Genomic DNA, 14,191 nt, shown 5'->3' on the forward strand with positions numbered 1-14,191 from the left:
ATTTTTGGCAGAAATGTCCGTTTTTTGTCAGGAAATTTCTGCAAGAAATCCTGATGTGTGCACATACCCTCAGGGTCTCGGCTACCACTTTGTCTCCCCCCTTAATTAGATAAAAGTTATAAAATATTTTTTTTTCCGTGGGTTGGGGTTATGGTTGGCGTTGGGTAAGAATTGAGTTTTTTTGTTTTTTCTTCAAAAGTGAAAAGAAAATAAAGAAAAATGATGACGATATGATGGCTAGTGTTGAGATCAAGTGCTCGCTATTTGAGTTTGCAACGGGTGTTCTGATATGCATGGAGTATTGCGGATTCTCACGTTTATTTTGGGTGTCTTAGCAGCCGCAAAACATGCAGGGCAGGGACTTGAGCATGTCACTCGAGTACCTGCGATTTTTGGTGCATACCCAAGCCCCCTATGCAATCTGGAGTAGCGAGCACTTGTGCTCAACACAAATGGCGACATATTCAATATGACAGCAAGTGATGAGCGAATATACGCATTACTCGAGATTTCTCGAGCACGCTCGGGGGTCCTCCGAGTATTTTTTAGTGCTCAGAGACTTAGTTTTTCTTGCCGCAGCTGAATGATTTACAGCCATTAGCCAGGCTGAGTACATGTGGGGGTTGCCTGGTTGCTAGGGAATCCCCACATGTACTTATGCTGGCTAACAGATGTAAATCATTCAGCTGCGGCAAGAAAAACTAAATCTCCGAGCACTAAAAAATACTCGGAGGACACCCGAGCGTGCTCAATAAATCTCAAGTAACAAGTATATTTGCTCATCACTAATGACAACCTAATGTTATCAAATTTTGTGTAGTCCTTGTGGGTTCAGTATGCTCACTATTGAGGGGTGTGATTTCCAAAATGATGTCACTTGTGGCGGGTTCCACTGTTTAGGCACATGGGGGGCTCTCTAAACGCAACATGGCAGCCGCTCTTGATTCCAGTCAATTTTGCGTTAAAAAAGTCAAATTGTGCTCCTTGCTTTCCAAGCACTGCTGTGCGCCCAAACAGTAGATTTTCCCCACCTAAAGGGTAATAAACTTCTTGAATGTGGTTTTGAACACCAGGGGGTGCAGTTTTTATAATGGTGTGACTTTTGGGTATTTTCTGTCTTATAGCCCCCTTAAAGGGAACCTGTCACCCCGTTTTTTGAGATTGAGCTATAAATACTGTTAAATAGGGCCTGCGCTGTGCGTTACTATAGTGTATGTAGTGTACCCTGATTCCCCATGTATGCTGAGAAATACATTACCAAAGTCGCCTTTTTCGCCTGTCAATCAGGCTGGTCTGGTCAGGTGGGCGTGTTCACAGCGCTCTTTTCTTCCCCAGCTTTCCGTTGGTGGCGTAGTGGTGTGCGCATGTCCAGAGTTCCGACTTCCCTGCGCCCACGTGAAGACACAGCGCGCGATCTGCGCTGTAATCCCTTGCATCGGTGGGGGCGGCCATCTTCCTGGGGCCGCGCGTGCGCAGATGGAGTGCTCTGCTGCACGGGGCTTCAGGAAAATGGCCGCGGGATGCCGCGCGTGCGCATTAGAGATCGCGGCGGCCATTTTCCCAAAGCCGAGATGCAAACTCGGCTTTGGGAAAATGGCCGCCGCGATCTCTAATGCGCACGCGCGGCATCCCGCGGCCATTTTCCTGAAGCCCCGTGCAGCAGAGCACTCCATCTGCGCACGCGCGGCCCCAGGAAGATGGCCGCCCCCACCGATGCAAGGGATTACAGCGCAGATCGCGCGCTGTGTCTTCACGTGGGCGCAGGGAAGTCGGAACTCTGGACATGCGCACACCACTACGCCACCAACGGAAAGCTGGGGAAGAAAAGAGCGCTGTGAACACGCCCACCTGACCAGACCAGCCTGATTGACAGGCGAAAACGGCGACTTTGGTAATGTATTTCTCAGCATACATGGGGAATCAGGGTACACTACATACACTATAGTAACACACAGTGCAGGCCCTATTTAACAGTATTTATAGCTCAATCTCAAAAAACGGGGTGACAGGTTCCCTTTAAAGTCACTTCAAATGTGATGTGGTCCCTTTTCCAACAAAACTACTTTTAAAAAAAAAAAAAAAAAAAAAATGAGAGAGCACTGGTCAACTTTAAGGCTATGTGCCCACGTTCAGGATTTCTCGCAGAAAATTCCTGAGAAAAACCTGAAATTTTCTGCAAGATATCTGCACGCGTTTTTGCCGCGTTTTTGATGCGGTTTTTTTCCGGACATTTCCCAATGCATTTTGTAGTGGGAAATCCGCGCAAATAAAACGCAAAATTAATGAACATGCTGCGTTTTTTACCGCGATGCGTTTTTTTTCCCGCGAAAAAAGCGCATCATGTGCACAAAACATGCGGAATTCATTCTAAATGATGGGATGCTTATTGTATGGCTGCTCTTTTGGCAAGTTTGTTGTGGTACCATGTTCTTTCCATTTGATGATAATAGACTTTATGGTGCTTTGTGTATCATCAGAAATTGGGATATATATATATATATCTCGATCCTGACTTGTACTTCTTAACAACTTTGTCCCAGTCTTGTTTGCAGATCTCCTTGGTCTTCATGGTGTTTTTTCGTTCCTTTTATCTCTAATGTCCTCTTTTTGCCTTTCTCAGTTTACTAACTCTTCTTCGCATGAAGATGGAAATGTTCCTTATATCTTCTCGCCCTACTACCCCCTATTCCCTCACATCTTCTCCAACAACAAATACAAACAACAAAAATATTTAACCTCTCTCTCTTTCTTCCGGTACCCTTCCCTCCTCATTTAAACATGCCAGCATAAATCCATTACATAAAAATAAAAGTAAAAAACCTTCCCCTGACCAGAACTGCACTGCTAACTACAGACCTGTCTCTAATCTTCCTTTCTTCTCTAAACTCCTGGAACACGTGGGCCACGCTAGTTTTATCCGCTATCTCTCAGTTAACTCTCTTCTTGACCCTCTACAATCCGGTTTCCGCTCTTTACACTCTATGGAAACTGCCCTCACTAAAGTCTCTAATGATTTACTAACCAGTAAATCTAGCTGTCACTCCTTCATGCTGATTCTCCTAAATCTCTCTGCAGTATTCAACATTGTGGCTCACTAGCACTTCATTATGCTCCGCTCTATAGGGCTCAAATACACTGTTCTCTCCTGGTTCACCTCCTACCTCTTTGACCGCTCCTTCACTGTATCTTTTGATGGTTCCTCAAGGATCAGTCCTAGGCCCCCTCTAAAATGTAAAGTGTTGTGGAATATTTTGGCGCTATAGAAATAAAATGATGTATTATTTATATTAGTGGTGCCTTTGCGCAGGGCCAGCTCCAGGTTTTCATGGGCCCTCGGCGAAAGAGTCCCGGTGGGCCCCTTTAACACATACCACAATTCATAATGCACGGATACGGCAGAGAAATATACGTATAGTACAATGCCAAAGATTTCACCTACTTCTTACATTACATGAGTGATATCTATTGTGCATTCTACATTAGCTCAGAAACCGGACAGTATGGTCCTCTATACAGAATAATGAGCCCCATATATTGCCCCATACAGTATAATGGCCCCATATAGTGCTCCATACAGTATAATTGGCACCATATAGTCCTCTATACAGAATAATGAGCCCCATATATTGCTCCAAACAGAATAATGAGCCCAATATTATGTTCCATACAGAATGAGCCTCATATAATGCTCCATACAGTATAATGGGCACCACAGAGTACACCTTACAGAATGAGCCGCATATATTGCTCCATACGGAATTGACCCCATATAATCCTCCATACAGTATAGTGAGCCACATATAATTCTCCATACAGTATATGTTGGGCCCCATCTATTGCTCCATATATAATGGGCCTCATATAATGCTCCATACAGTATACTGAGTCCCATATATTGCTCCATACAGAATGGGCCCCATATGATGCTCCATACAGAATGGGCCCCATATAATACTCCTTACAGAATGGGTCCCATATAATGCTCCTAAGATAATTGGCCCCATAAGATGCTCCATGTATAATGGGCCTCATATAATGCTCCATATATAATTGGCCATATAAAATGCTCCATATATAATTAGTCCCATAAGATGCTTCATATATTATTGGCCCCATATACTGCTCCATATTAAATTGGCTCCATATTAAATTGGCCCCATATAATGCTCCCTATAGAATTGGCTTCATAAGATGCTCCCTATATTATTGGCCCCATAACATACTCCATATAGAATTAGCCCCATATAATGCTCCATATATGGGCCCCTTCTGATGGTCCCCATATATTGCTCCAAATATTTAAAAAAAAAAATGAAATACTCATCTCTCGTTGCTTGACGCTGCTCTGCTCTGGACTCCTCACCGTTGACGTCTTCCTGCTCTCTGTGCTGTGACTGCTCAGGCAGAGGGCGCGCACTGGTGACGTCATCGCGCCCTCTGGCCTGAACGTCACAGTCAGAGGATGGAAGACGCTGCAGCGCTGGAACTGGGAGAGATAAGCATCGCAAGTGCCGAGGCCCGCAGCAGGCGGGGGGGTCCACTCGCGGGGGCTGGCACTATAGCGCACCAGTGTCCCCGACGGCGAGTGGGCCCCCTGCCTGCTCAGGGCTTCGGCACTTGCCCGGGTGCGCCAGGTGCTGAAACCGGCCCTGCTTTTGCGTAATGCTGTTGCAGCCTCTGTGGTCTTTCAGAAAAGGTGTGTATATACTGATAGATCATATGACACTTGGATTGCACACAGGTGGACTTCTTTTCACGAAGCATGGGACTTATGAAGGGAATTGCTTGCACCAGAATTTTTTGGGGCTTCATAGCAAAAGGGGTTAATACATATGCACATATCAATTTTTAGTTATTTGATCCCATAAACTTAAAGGGCCACTGTCACCCCCCTCCAGCCGTTATAAACTAAAAGAGCCACCTTGTGCAGCAGTAATGCTGCAGTCTAACAAGGTGGCTCTTTTAGTTTTTGTTTCTGTTATTCCCACAATAAATGTATTTATAATTCTGCTGAAATACCTGTCTTTGTCCATGGAGGCGGGACTGAAGCCTCCTCTTAGAAGCGCCCAACTGCCGTCAGGCATCTCTTGTGTAGATTTTGCACAGTGCGGGGCTGGGATTCCTGGGCATGCGCACTGCGCTTCTCAGACGCTCCCCAGGTCCCCCGCCTTTCAGCGTTGCCGGAATATACAGGTATCCTTGCCGGCGTCTGGAACAGCCGCACAGAACAACGCTGGAAGGCGGGGGACCTGTGGAGCGTCTGACAAGCGCAGTGCGCATGCCCAGGAATCCCAGCCCTGCACTGTGCATACTGCATAACACGGGGCGGGGATTCAGTAACAGGCTGGCCGCACTGCCCGCACAGGCGCAGAAAGAAACCCGGCATCAGTGCTCGGACGGATAATGCTCTATGCGCCTGCGCAAGGCAGAAGAGCAGAGCGCAGGCGCCGGAATTCACACAATAACAGCGCTGAGGGGCGGCGAAAATCAACCCAACAGATGACTGACGGCAGTTGGGCGCTTCTAAGAAGAGGCTTCAGTCCCGCCTCCATGGACAAAGACAGATATTTCAGCAGAATTATAAATACGGTACATTTATTGTGGCAATAACAAACAAAAACTAAAAGAGCCACCTTGTTAGACTGCAGCATTACTGCTGCACAAGGTGGCTCTTTTAGTTTATAACGGCTGGAGGGGGTGACAGTGGCCCTTTAATTTATGCCTGAATTTTTCTCACTTCACAAACATGTGTTTAAATATGATGCATCACCACCAAATAACTCATGTTGTAATGTACCAAAATAGGTAAAAAGCCAGAGGGGGTGAATACTTTTGCAAGTCACTGTACGTATACAACATCTATGTATGTATAGTCCAATGTGTGGGCATGAAGAATAATTACATTAATAGTTTTCCTTTTAATCATCTTCTTACCATATTATACGCTTTGTTCCCTTGTTTTTAGATTGTGCTGGAGCTATGCTATAAGGATTTATAAACCATGAGTAATGAAATGGAATTTGGTAAGTATAGGTGAAATCTGACGTGCCAGAATACATGTGTGCATATAAACTAACTCTACTTGCTCCAAATTCAATTCTCAGTGCTATTTAACCCCTTTCTGACATATGACGTACTATCCCGTCGAGGTGGGGTGGGCCCGTATGACCACCGACGGGATAGTACATCATAGCGATCGGCCGCGCTCACAGGGGGAGCGCGGCTGATCGTGGCCGGGTGTCAGCTGACTATCGCAGCTGACATCCGGCACAATGTGCCAGGAACGGTCACGGACCGCTCCCGGCACATTAACCCCAGGCACACCGCGATCAAACATGATCGCGGTGTGCCGGCGGGGCGATACAGGGAAGCATTGCGCAGGGAGGGGACTCCCTGCGTGCTTCCCTGAGACCCCCGGAACCCTCCCGAGGGTCTCTTACCTCCTTCCTCGCTGCAGGCCCCGGATCCAAAATGGCCCGGGGCAATGTTATAGTGTAAAAAAAAAAAATTTTAAATTCCCCCCCCCCCCCAAAAAAAAAAAAAAAAAGATATGTTCCTATAAATACATTTGAAAAAAAAAAAAGTACACATTTAGTATCGCCACGTCCGTAACGACCCCACCTGTAAAACTGTCCCGCTAGTTAACCCCTTCAGTGAACGCGGTAAAAAAAAAAAAGAGGCAAAAAACAATGCTTTATTATCATACCGCCAAACAAAAAGTGGAATAACACGCGATCAAAAAGACGGATTAAAATAACCATGGTACCGCTGAAAACGTCATCTTGTCCCGCAAAAAACGAGCCGCCATACAGCATCATCAGCAAAAAAATAAAAAAGTTATAGTCCTCAGAATAAAGCGATGCAAAAATAATAATTTTTTCTATAAAATAGTTTTTATCGTATAAAAGCGCCAAAACATAAAAAAATGATATAAATGCGGTATCGCTGTAATCGTACTGACCTGAAAAATAAAACTGCTTTATCAATTTTACCAAACGCGGAACGGTATAAACGCCTCCCCCAAAATAAATTTATGAATAGCTGGTTTTTGGTAATTCTGCCTCACAAAAATCGGAATAAAGAGCGATCAAAAATTGTCACGTGCCCGAAAATGTTACCAATAAAACCGTCAACTCGTCCCGCAAAAAACAAGACCTCACATGACTCTGTGGACCAAAATATGGAAAAATTATAGGTCTCAAAATGTGGTAACGCAAAAAATATTTTTGCAATAAATAGTCTTTCAGTGTGTGACGGCTGCCAATCATAAAAATCCGCTAAAAAACTCGCTATAAAAGTAAATCAAACCCCCCTTCATCACCCCCTTAATTAGGGAAAAATTAAAAAATGTTTAAAAATGTATGTATTTCCATTTTTTCGTTAGGGTTAGGGTTGGGGCTAGGGTTAAAGGGACACTGTCACCTGAATTTGGAGGGAACAATCTTCAGCCATGGAGGCGGGGTTTTTGGGTGTTTGATTCACCCTTTCCTTACCCGCTGGCTGCATGCTGGCTGCAATATTGGATTGAAGTTCATTCTCTGTCCTCCGTAGTACACGCCTGCACAAGGCAATCTTGCCTTGCGCAGGCGTGTACTATGGAGGACAGAGAATGAACTTCAATCCAATATTGCAGCCAACATGCAGCCAGCGGGTAAGGAAAGGGTGAATCAAAAACCCCGCCTCCATGGCTGAAGATTGTTCCCTCCAAATCCAGGTGACAGTGTCCCTTTAAGGCTACAGTTAGGGTTGGGGCTAAAATTAGGGTTAGGGTTTGGATTACATTTACGGTTGGGATTAGGGTTAGGGGTGTGTTTGGATTAGGGTTTCAGTTATAATTGGGGGGTTTCCACTGTTTAGGCACATCAGGGGCTCTCCAAACGCGACATGGCGTCCGATCTCAATTCCAGCTAATTCTGCGTTGAAAAAGTAAAACAGTGCTCCTTCCCGTCCAAGCTCTCCCGTGTGCCCAAACAGGGGTTTACCCCAACATATGGGGTATCAACGTACTCAGGACAAATTGGACAACAACTTTTGGGGTCCAATTTCTCCTGTTACCCTTGGGAAAATACAAAACTGGGGGCTAAAAAATAATTTTTGTGGAAAAAAAAAACTGTAGTGAAACACTTAGGGGTTCAAAGTTCTCACAACACATCTAGATGAGTTCCTTGGGGGGTCTACTTTCCAATATGGGGTCACTTGTGGGGGTTTCTACTGTTTAGGTACATTAGGGGCTCTGCAAGCGCAATGTGACGCCTGCAGACCAATCCATCTAAGTCTGCATTCCAAATGACGCTCCTTCCCTTCCGAGCTCTGCCATGTGCTCAAACGGTGGTTCTCCCCACATATCGGGTATCAGCGTACTCAGGACAAATTGGACAACAATTTTTAGGGTCCAATTTCTCCTGTTACCCTTGGAAAAATACAAAACTGGGGGCTAAAAATAATTTTTGTGAAAAAAAAATATATATATTTTTTTTATTTGCACGGCTCTGCGTTATTGCGTTATAAACTGTAGTGAAACACTTGGGGGTTCAAAGCTCTCACAACACATCTAGATGAGTTCCTTAGGGGGTCTACTTTCCAAAATGGTGTTACTTGTGGGGAGTTTCTACTGTTTAGGTACATTAGGGGCTCTGCAAATGCAATGTGACGCCTGCAGACCATTCCATCTAAGTCTGCATTCCAAATGGCGCTCCTTCCCTTCCGAGCCCTCCCGTGCGCCCAAACGGTGGTCCCCCCCCCCTCCACATATGGGGTATCAGCCTACTCAGGACAAATTGTACAACAACTTTTGGGGTCCAATTTCTTCTCTTACCCTTGGAAAAATAAAAAACTGGGGGCGAAAAGAATTTTTGTGAAAAAATATTTTTTTTTTTATTTTTACGGTTCTGCATTATAAACTTCTGTGAAGCCCTTGGTGGGTCAAAGTGCTCACCACACCTCTAGATAAGTTCCTTAGGGGGTCTACTTTCCAAAATGGTGTCACTTGTGGGGGGTTTCAATGTTTAGGTACATTAGGGGCTCTGCAAACGCAATGTGACACCTGCAGACCATTCCATCTAAGTCTGCATTCCAAATGGAGCTCCTTCCCTTCCGAGCCCTCCCATGCGCCCAAACAGTGGTTCCCCCCCACTTATGGGGTATCAGCGTAGTCCGGACAAATTGGACAACAAATTTTGGGGTCCAATTTCTCCTGTTACCCTCGAGAAAATACAAAACTGGGGGCTAAAAAAACAAATTTTGTGGGAAAAAAATTTTTGTTTTATTTTTACGACTCTGCATTATAAACTTCTGTGAAGCCCTTGGTGGGTCAAAGCGCTCACCACAAATCTAGATAAGTTCCTTAGGGGGTCTACTTTCCAAAATGGTGTCACTTGTGGGGGGTTTCAATGTTTAGGCACATCAGTGGCTCTCCAAACGCAACATGGCGTCCCATCTCAATTCCTTCAATTTTGCATTGAAAAGTCAAATGGCGCTCCTTCGCTTCCGAGCTCTGTCATGCGCCCAAACAGTGGTTTACCCCCACATATGGGGTATCGGTGTACTCAGGACAAATTGTACAACAATGTTTGGGGTCTATTTTCTCCTGTTACCCTTGGTAAAATAAAACAAATTGGAGCTGAAGTAAATTTTTTGTGAAAAAAAGTTAAATGTTCATTTTTATTTAAACATTCCAAAAATTCCTGTGAAGCACCAGAAGGGTTAATAAACTTCTTGAATGTGGTTATGAGCACCTTGAGGGGTGCAGTTTTTAGAATGGTGTCACACTTGGGTATTTTCTATCATATAGACCCCTCAAAATGACTTCAAATGAGATGTGGTCCCTAAAAAAAAAATAGTCTTGTAAAAATGAGAAATTGCTGGTCAACTTTTAACCCTTATAACTCGCTAAAAAAAAAAAAATTTGGTTCCAAAATTGTGCTGATGTAAAGTAGACATGTGGGAAATGTTACTTATTAAGTATTTTGTGTGACATATCTCTGTGATTTAATTGCATAAAAATTCAAAGTTGGAAAATTGCGAAATTTTCAAAATTTTTGCCAAATTTCCGTTTTTTTCACAAATAAACGCAGGTAATATCAAATAAATTTTACCACTATCATGAAGTACAATATGTCACGAGAAAACAATGTCAGAATCACTGGGATCCGTTGAAGCGTTCCAGAGTTATAACCTCATAAAGGGACAGTGGTCAGAATTGTAAAAATTGGCCCGGTCATTAACGTGCAAACCACCCTTGGGCGTGAAGGGGTTTATGTGCACACAAGCTTTAGCCTGGCTTTCCACAAAGTCTCTTTACCATGTTTGTTTTGTAGACTTGTAGAAACCTCCCAGCACTTTTCACATATTGAAGTTTTTCAGCTGTTTTTACAGTACCAGCAAAGCCTATGAGATTTCAGAAATCTCATGCACACACATTAGGCTTTTTTGTCATTAGGATTTTGTGCTCTGCAGCGTTTTTTTTTTACATAGAGCATGTCACTTTCAGCATTTTTTCAGAGTGTTTGCAGCGTTTTTCACCCATTGGCTTGAATGGATGGTGAAAAAAAAAATGCTGTGAATACGCAGCTTGACTTTTTTTTGCTGCGTATTTGCTGCAGAAAAGTCAAAGACAGCAGGATGTGACCTCAGTCAGCTCCGCTACATCTAGATGGCAGGTTGCATGATGCATCCATACAGCCTGTCATACAGCAGAGCGGGCGTCAACCCCATTCACTTGAATGGGGGGGCCTGACAATACAGTGTTTGACCCGCTGTTATTTGCATGACGGCGTGGCAAACACCGCTTCTAATCGGCGGTGAAAACATCCCACCTGTCAGAAAGCTGTGGTTCCCACGCTGTTAAAAAACCACTGTGAGCTCTCAACTGCGCGGGCTCCCCCGTATTTTTGATAACCAGCCAGGCAAAACTCAGCTGTCAGCATTAGCAAGTCTGGTTATCAAGAATAGAGGGGTCCCCATGCTTTTTTAAAAAACTGCGTGCAGTCACCCCCATTTTTGACAACCTGCCTTGCAAAAACAGACAGCTGGGGGCTAGTATTCTCAGGCTGGTAAAGGGTCATGGATATTGCCCCCCCCAGACTAAAAATAGCAGCCTGCAGCCACGCAGAAAATGCTCATCTATTAGGTGTGCCAATTCTGGCTTTTCCCACTTGCCCTGTAGCGGTGGCAAGTGGGGTTCATATTTGTGGGGTTGATGTCACCTTTGTATTCTCTGGTGACATCAAACCCACCGATTAGTAATGGAGAGGCGTCTGTAAGACACCTCTCCATTACTAATCCTATAGTTTTATTGTAAATAAACACACAGCCAGAATAAACTCTTTTATTCGAAATAAAACAAAACACAGTTTTACTTTATTTAAAAACAACAAACACTGTTATACTCACCTAATGCCTAATTCCACTTAAGCCCTCATCTTCTATAAGAAAACAAAAATAAAAAAGAACAATATCCCTCACCTCTCCGTCGTTCTGTCCCACGCTGTAATCCATGTCTAGGGATTATCAGTTTTCAACCTGGATGGTGCCAAGATGCGACCGTCCAGGCTGAGAACCACTGATGAATGAGCTGCTGCAAGGTCAGTGTCAGTGACTAGCGGTGACGTCACTGAGGCTGTGTTCTCTGCCAGGCTGAACTGAGGTGACCTCTGGGAAATCCTCTCAAGCACCGTTAGAAAGTCTCACGGTGCAGAGGCGAGTTCACCAGGAGAATTTCACTGCGGTGTACTCACCTCTGCACCGTGAGACTTTCTCATGGTGCTAGCGGGGATCTCACCGAGGTCCTCTCAGTTCAGCCCGGCTGAGAACGCAGCCTCAGTGACGTCACCGCTAGTGACGTCACGATTACTGTGCTAATTCTATTTGCTGTATGTAATCCATCTCTTCTATCCTGTCGGCTACTGCAGTGACTTTACAGTACACGGCCGATGAATTGACGGCTTTTCAAAGGATCTAGAGGTATGGTTCCACAGGGCGTAGACTTGTGGAGGGTCTTTGTGGCGCTCTGCTTATTCATCCTTATGGCTTATGACAGGTCACTGATCCTTCAGTGACCTGTCCTCTATTTCACATAATGCATATAATATTGTGGGCTTAGAAAAAAAAATTTACATCCAGTAAAATGGCGCCAGTTCAGTAGCATGTATCGTATTATGCATATAATATTGTAGGGGTTAAAAAAAAAATCATTAAAATGGCGGTGTAGTAGCATCTTTCACGTTCCAATGGATGCTACTGAGTATGCGCCATATGCATGAAAATTTATTAAAGGCAGAACATGACCGGGTATCCCACACAACCCTAAATCGAGCCGGGTGGATAGAAGGACGGTGGGGAGTGAGAGAGACCCAAAGAGGATGTGTGACCTACCGTGTTATTTTTAGTATGCAGAAAGCAGATCTAACTCTGACAGGTAGTCTGGTATGTTTTTACATCTATGGAAAGAAATATAATGGTATGAGGTGGACTTATGGTTACTGTGTGGTATATGCCAGAAATGGGGTGTGCACTTACTAGGGAAATTCTTTTCTCAGCAGACATAAGCTGTAACTTATGTTAAGGGAATAGTAGTTCCTACTAGAAAGAAGGGTTAAACTTGGTGCCATCATATAAACCAATTACCGTATATACTCGAGTATAAGCCGACTCGAGTATAAGCCTAGGGTGGAAAATGCAGCAGCTACCGGTAAATTTCAAAAGTAAAAATAGATACCAATAAAAGTAAAATTAATTGAGACATCAGTAGGTTAAGTGTTTTTGAATATCCATATTGAATCAGGAGCCCCATATAATGCCCCATAAAGTTTGATGGGCCCCATTAGATGCTCCATATTAAAATATGTCCCATATAATGCTGCATAAAGGGTAATAAGGGCCTCATAAGATGCTTCATAGAGATATTTGCCTTATATAGTGCTGCACAAGTGTTATGGCCCCATAAGATGCTCCGTACAGTCACTTGCCCCATATAGTGCTGCACAAGTGTTATGGCCCCATACAGATGTTCCGCACAGCTACTTGCCCCATATAGTGCTGCACAAGTGTTATGGCCCCATTATAGTGCTCCGTACAGCCACTTGCCCCATATAGTGCTGCACAAGCATTATGGCCCCATACAGATGCTTCGCACAGTCACTTGCCCCTTATAGTGCTGCACAAGTATGGCCCCATAAGATTCTCTGCACAGCTACTTGCCCCATATAGTGCTGCACAAGTATGGCCCCATAAGATGCTCTGCACAGCTACTTGCCCCTTATAGTGCTGCACAAGTATGGCCCCATAAGATGCTCTGCACAGCTACTTGCCCCATATAATGCTGCACAAGTATGGCCCCATAAGATGCTCTGCACAGCTACTTGCCCCATATAATGCTGCACAAGTATGGCCCCATAAGATGCTCTGCACAGCTACTTGCCCCATATAGTGCTGCACAAGTGTTATGGCCCCATAAGATGCTCTGCACAGTCACTTGCCCCATATGCTGTGGCTGCCATAAAAAAAAAAAAAAAAAAAAATCACATACTCCCCTCTCTTCGCTCAGGACCCCGGCACTGTCACCTGCTCCTCGTGCGGCTCCGTCTTCGGCACTGATGCTCAGCAGAGGGCGCGCACTGACTACGTCACCGCGCCCTCTCACCTGAGCGTCACTGCTGAAGACAGAGCGACACCCGGACCGAGAAGCAGGTGACTATCGCGCAGCGCTCCCCCTCCCCATATACGTACCTGGTCCTGGCGCTGCGTCACTGCTTCTTCCCCGGCGCTGCATCTTCTTCCTGTATTGAGCGGGCAGCGTCACCGCTCATATACAGTAATGAATATGCGGCTCCACCTCTATGGGGGGTGGAGCCGCATATTCATTACTGTATATGAGCGGTGCCATGTGACCGCTCAATACAGGAAGAAGATGCAGCGCTGGAAGAAGCAGGGACCGCGCCGGGAGCAGGTAAGTATAATTACACAGCTCCCACTCCCCCTCCCTTGCCGACCCCCGGGTATGACTCGAGTATAAGCCGAGAGGGGGACTTTCAGCCCCCAAAAATGGGCTGAAAATCTCGGCTTATACTCGAGTATATACGGTAAATCTAAACCTAAAACTGTATAGTGTATTCCCTTGATGGGGCAGACGTGCCTCTAGACGCGGTGTCCACCGCTAGTCTTACCCTGGCATGTCATTGTGTGGAGTTGAGAA

The 14,191-nt window shown here is 45.0% G+C and overlaps 2 protein-coding genes across 2 annotated transcripts in view; one reads left to right on the forward strand and one right to left on the reverse strand.

The window, feature by feature from the left end:
* The window catches only part of MRM3 (mitochondrial rRNA methyltransferase 3), a 154,795-nt gene that overhangs the window by 70,536 nt on the left and 70,068 nt on the right, over positions 1-14,191 (reverse strand). The window lies entirely within an intron of this gene.
* Positions 1-14,191, forward strand: part of GEMIN4 (gem nuclear organelle associated protein 4) — a 31,527-nt gene that overhangs the window by 2,385 nt on the left and 14,951 nt on the right. Inside the window, exon 2 of the mRNA XM_069757365.1 lies at positions 5,966-6,023. Coding sequence (XP_069613466.1) covers positions 6,002-6,023 — 22 coding nt within the window. The 5' untranslated portion in view covers positions 5,966-6,001. The remainder of the gene's footprint in view (positions 1-5,965; positions 6,024-14,191) is intronic.

Source organism: Ranitomeya imitator, chromosome 3 (genome assembly GCF_032444005.1).
Source record: "Ranitomeya imitator isolate aRanImi1 chromosome 3, aRanImi1.pri, whole genome shotgun sequence".
In the NCBI taxonomy this organism is placed as follows: Eukaryota; Metazoa; Chordata; class Amphibia; order Anura; family Dendrobatidae; genus Ranitomeya; species Ranitomeya imitator.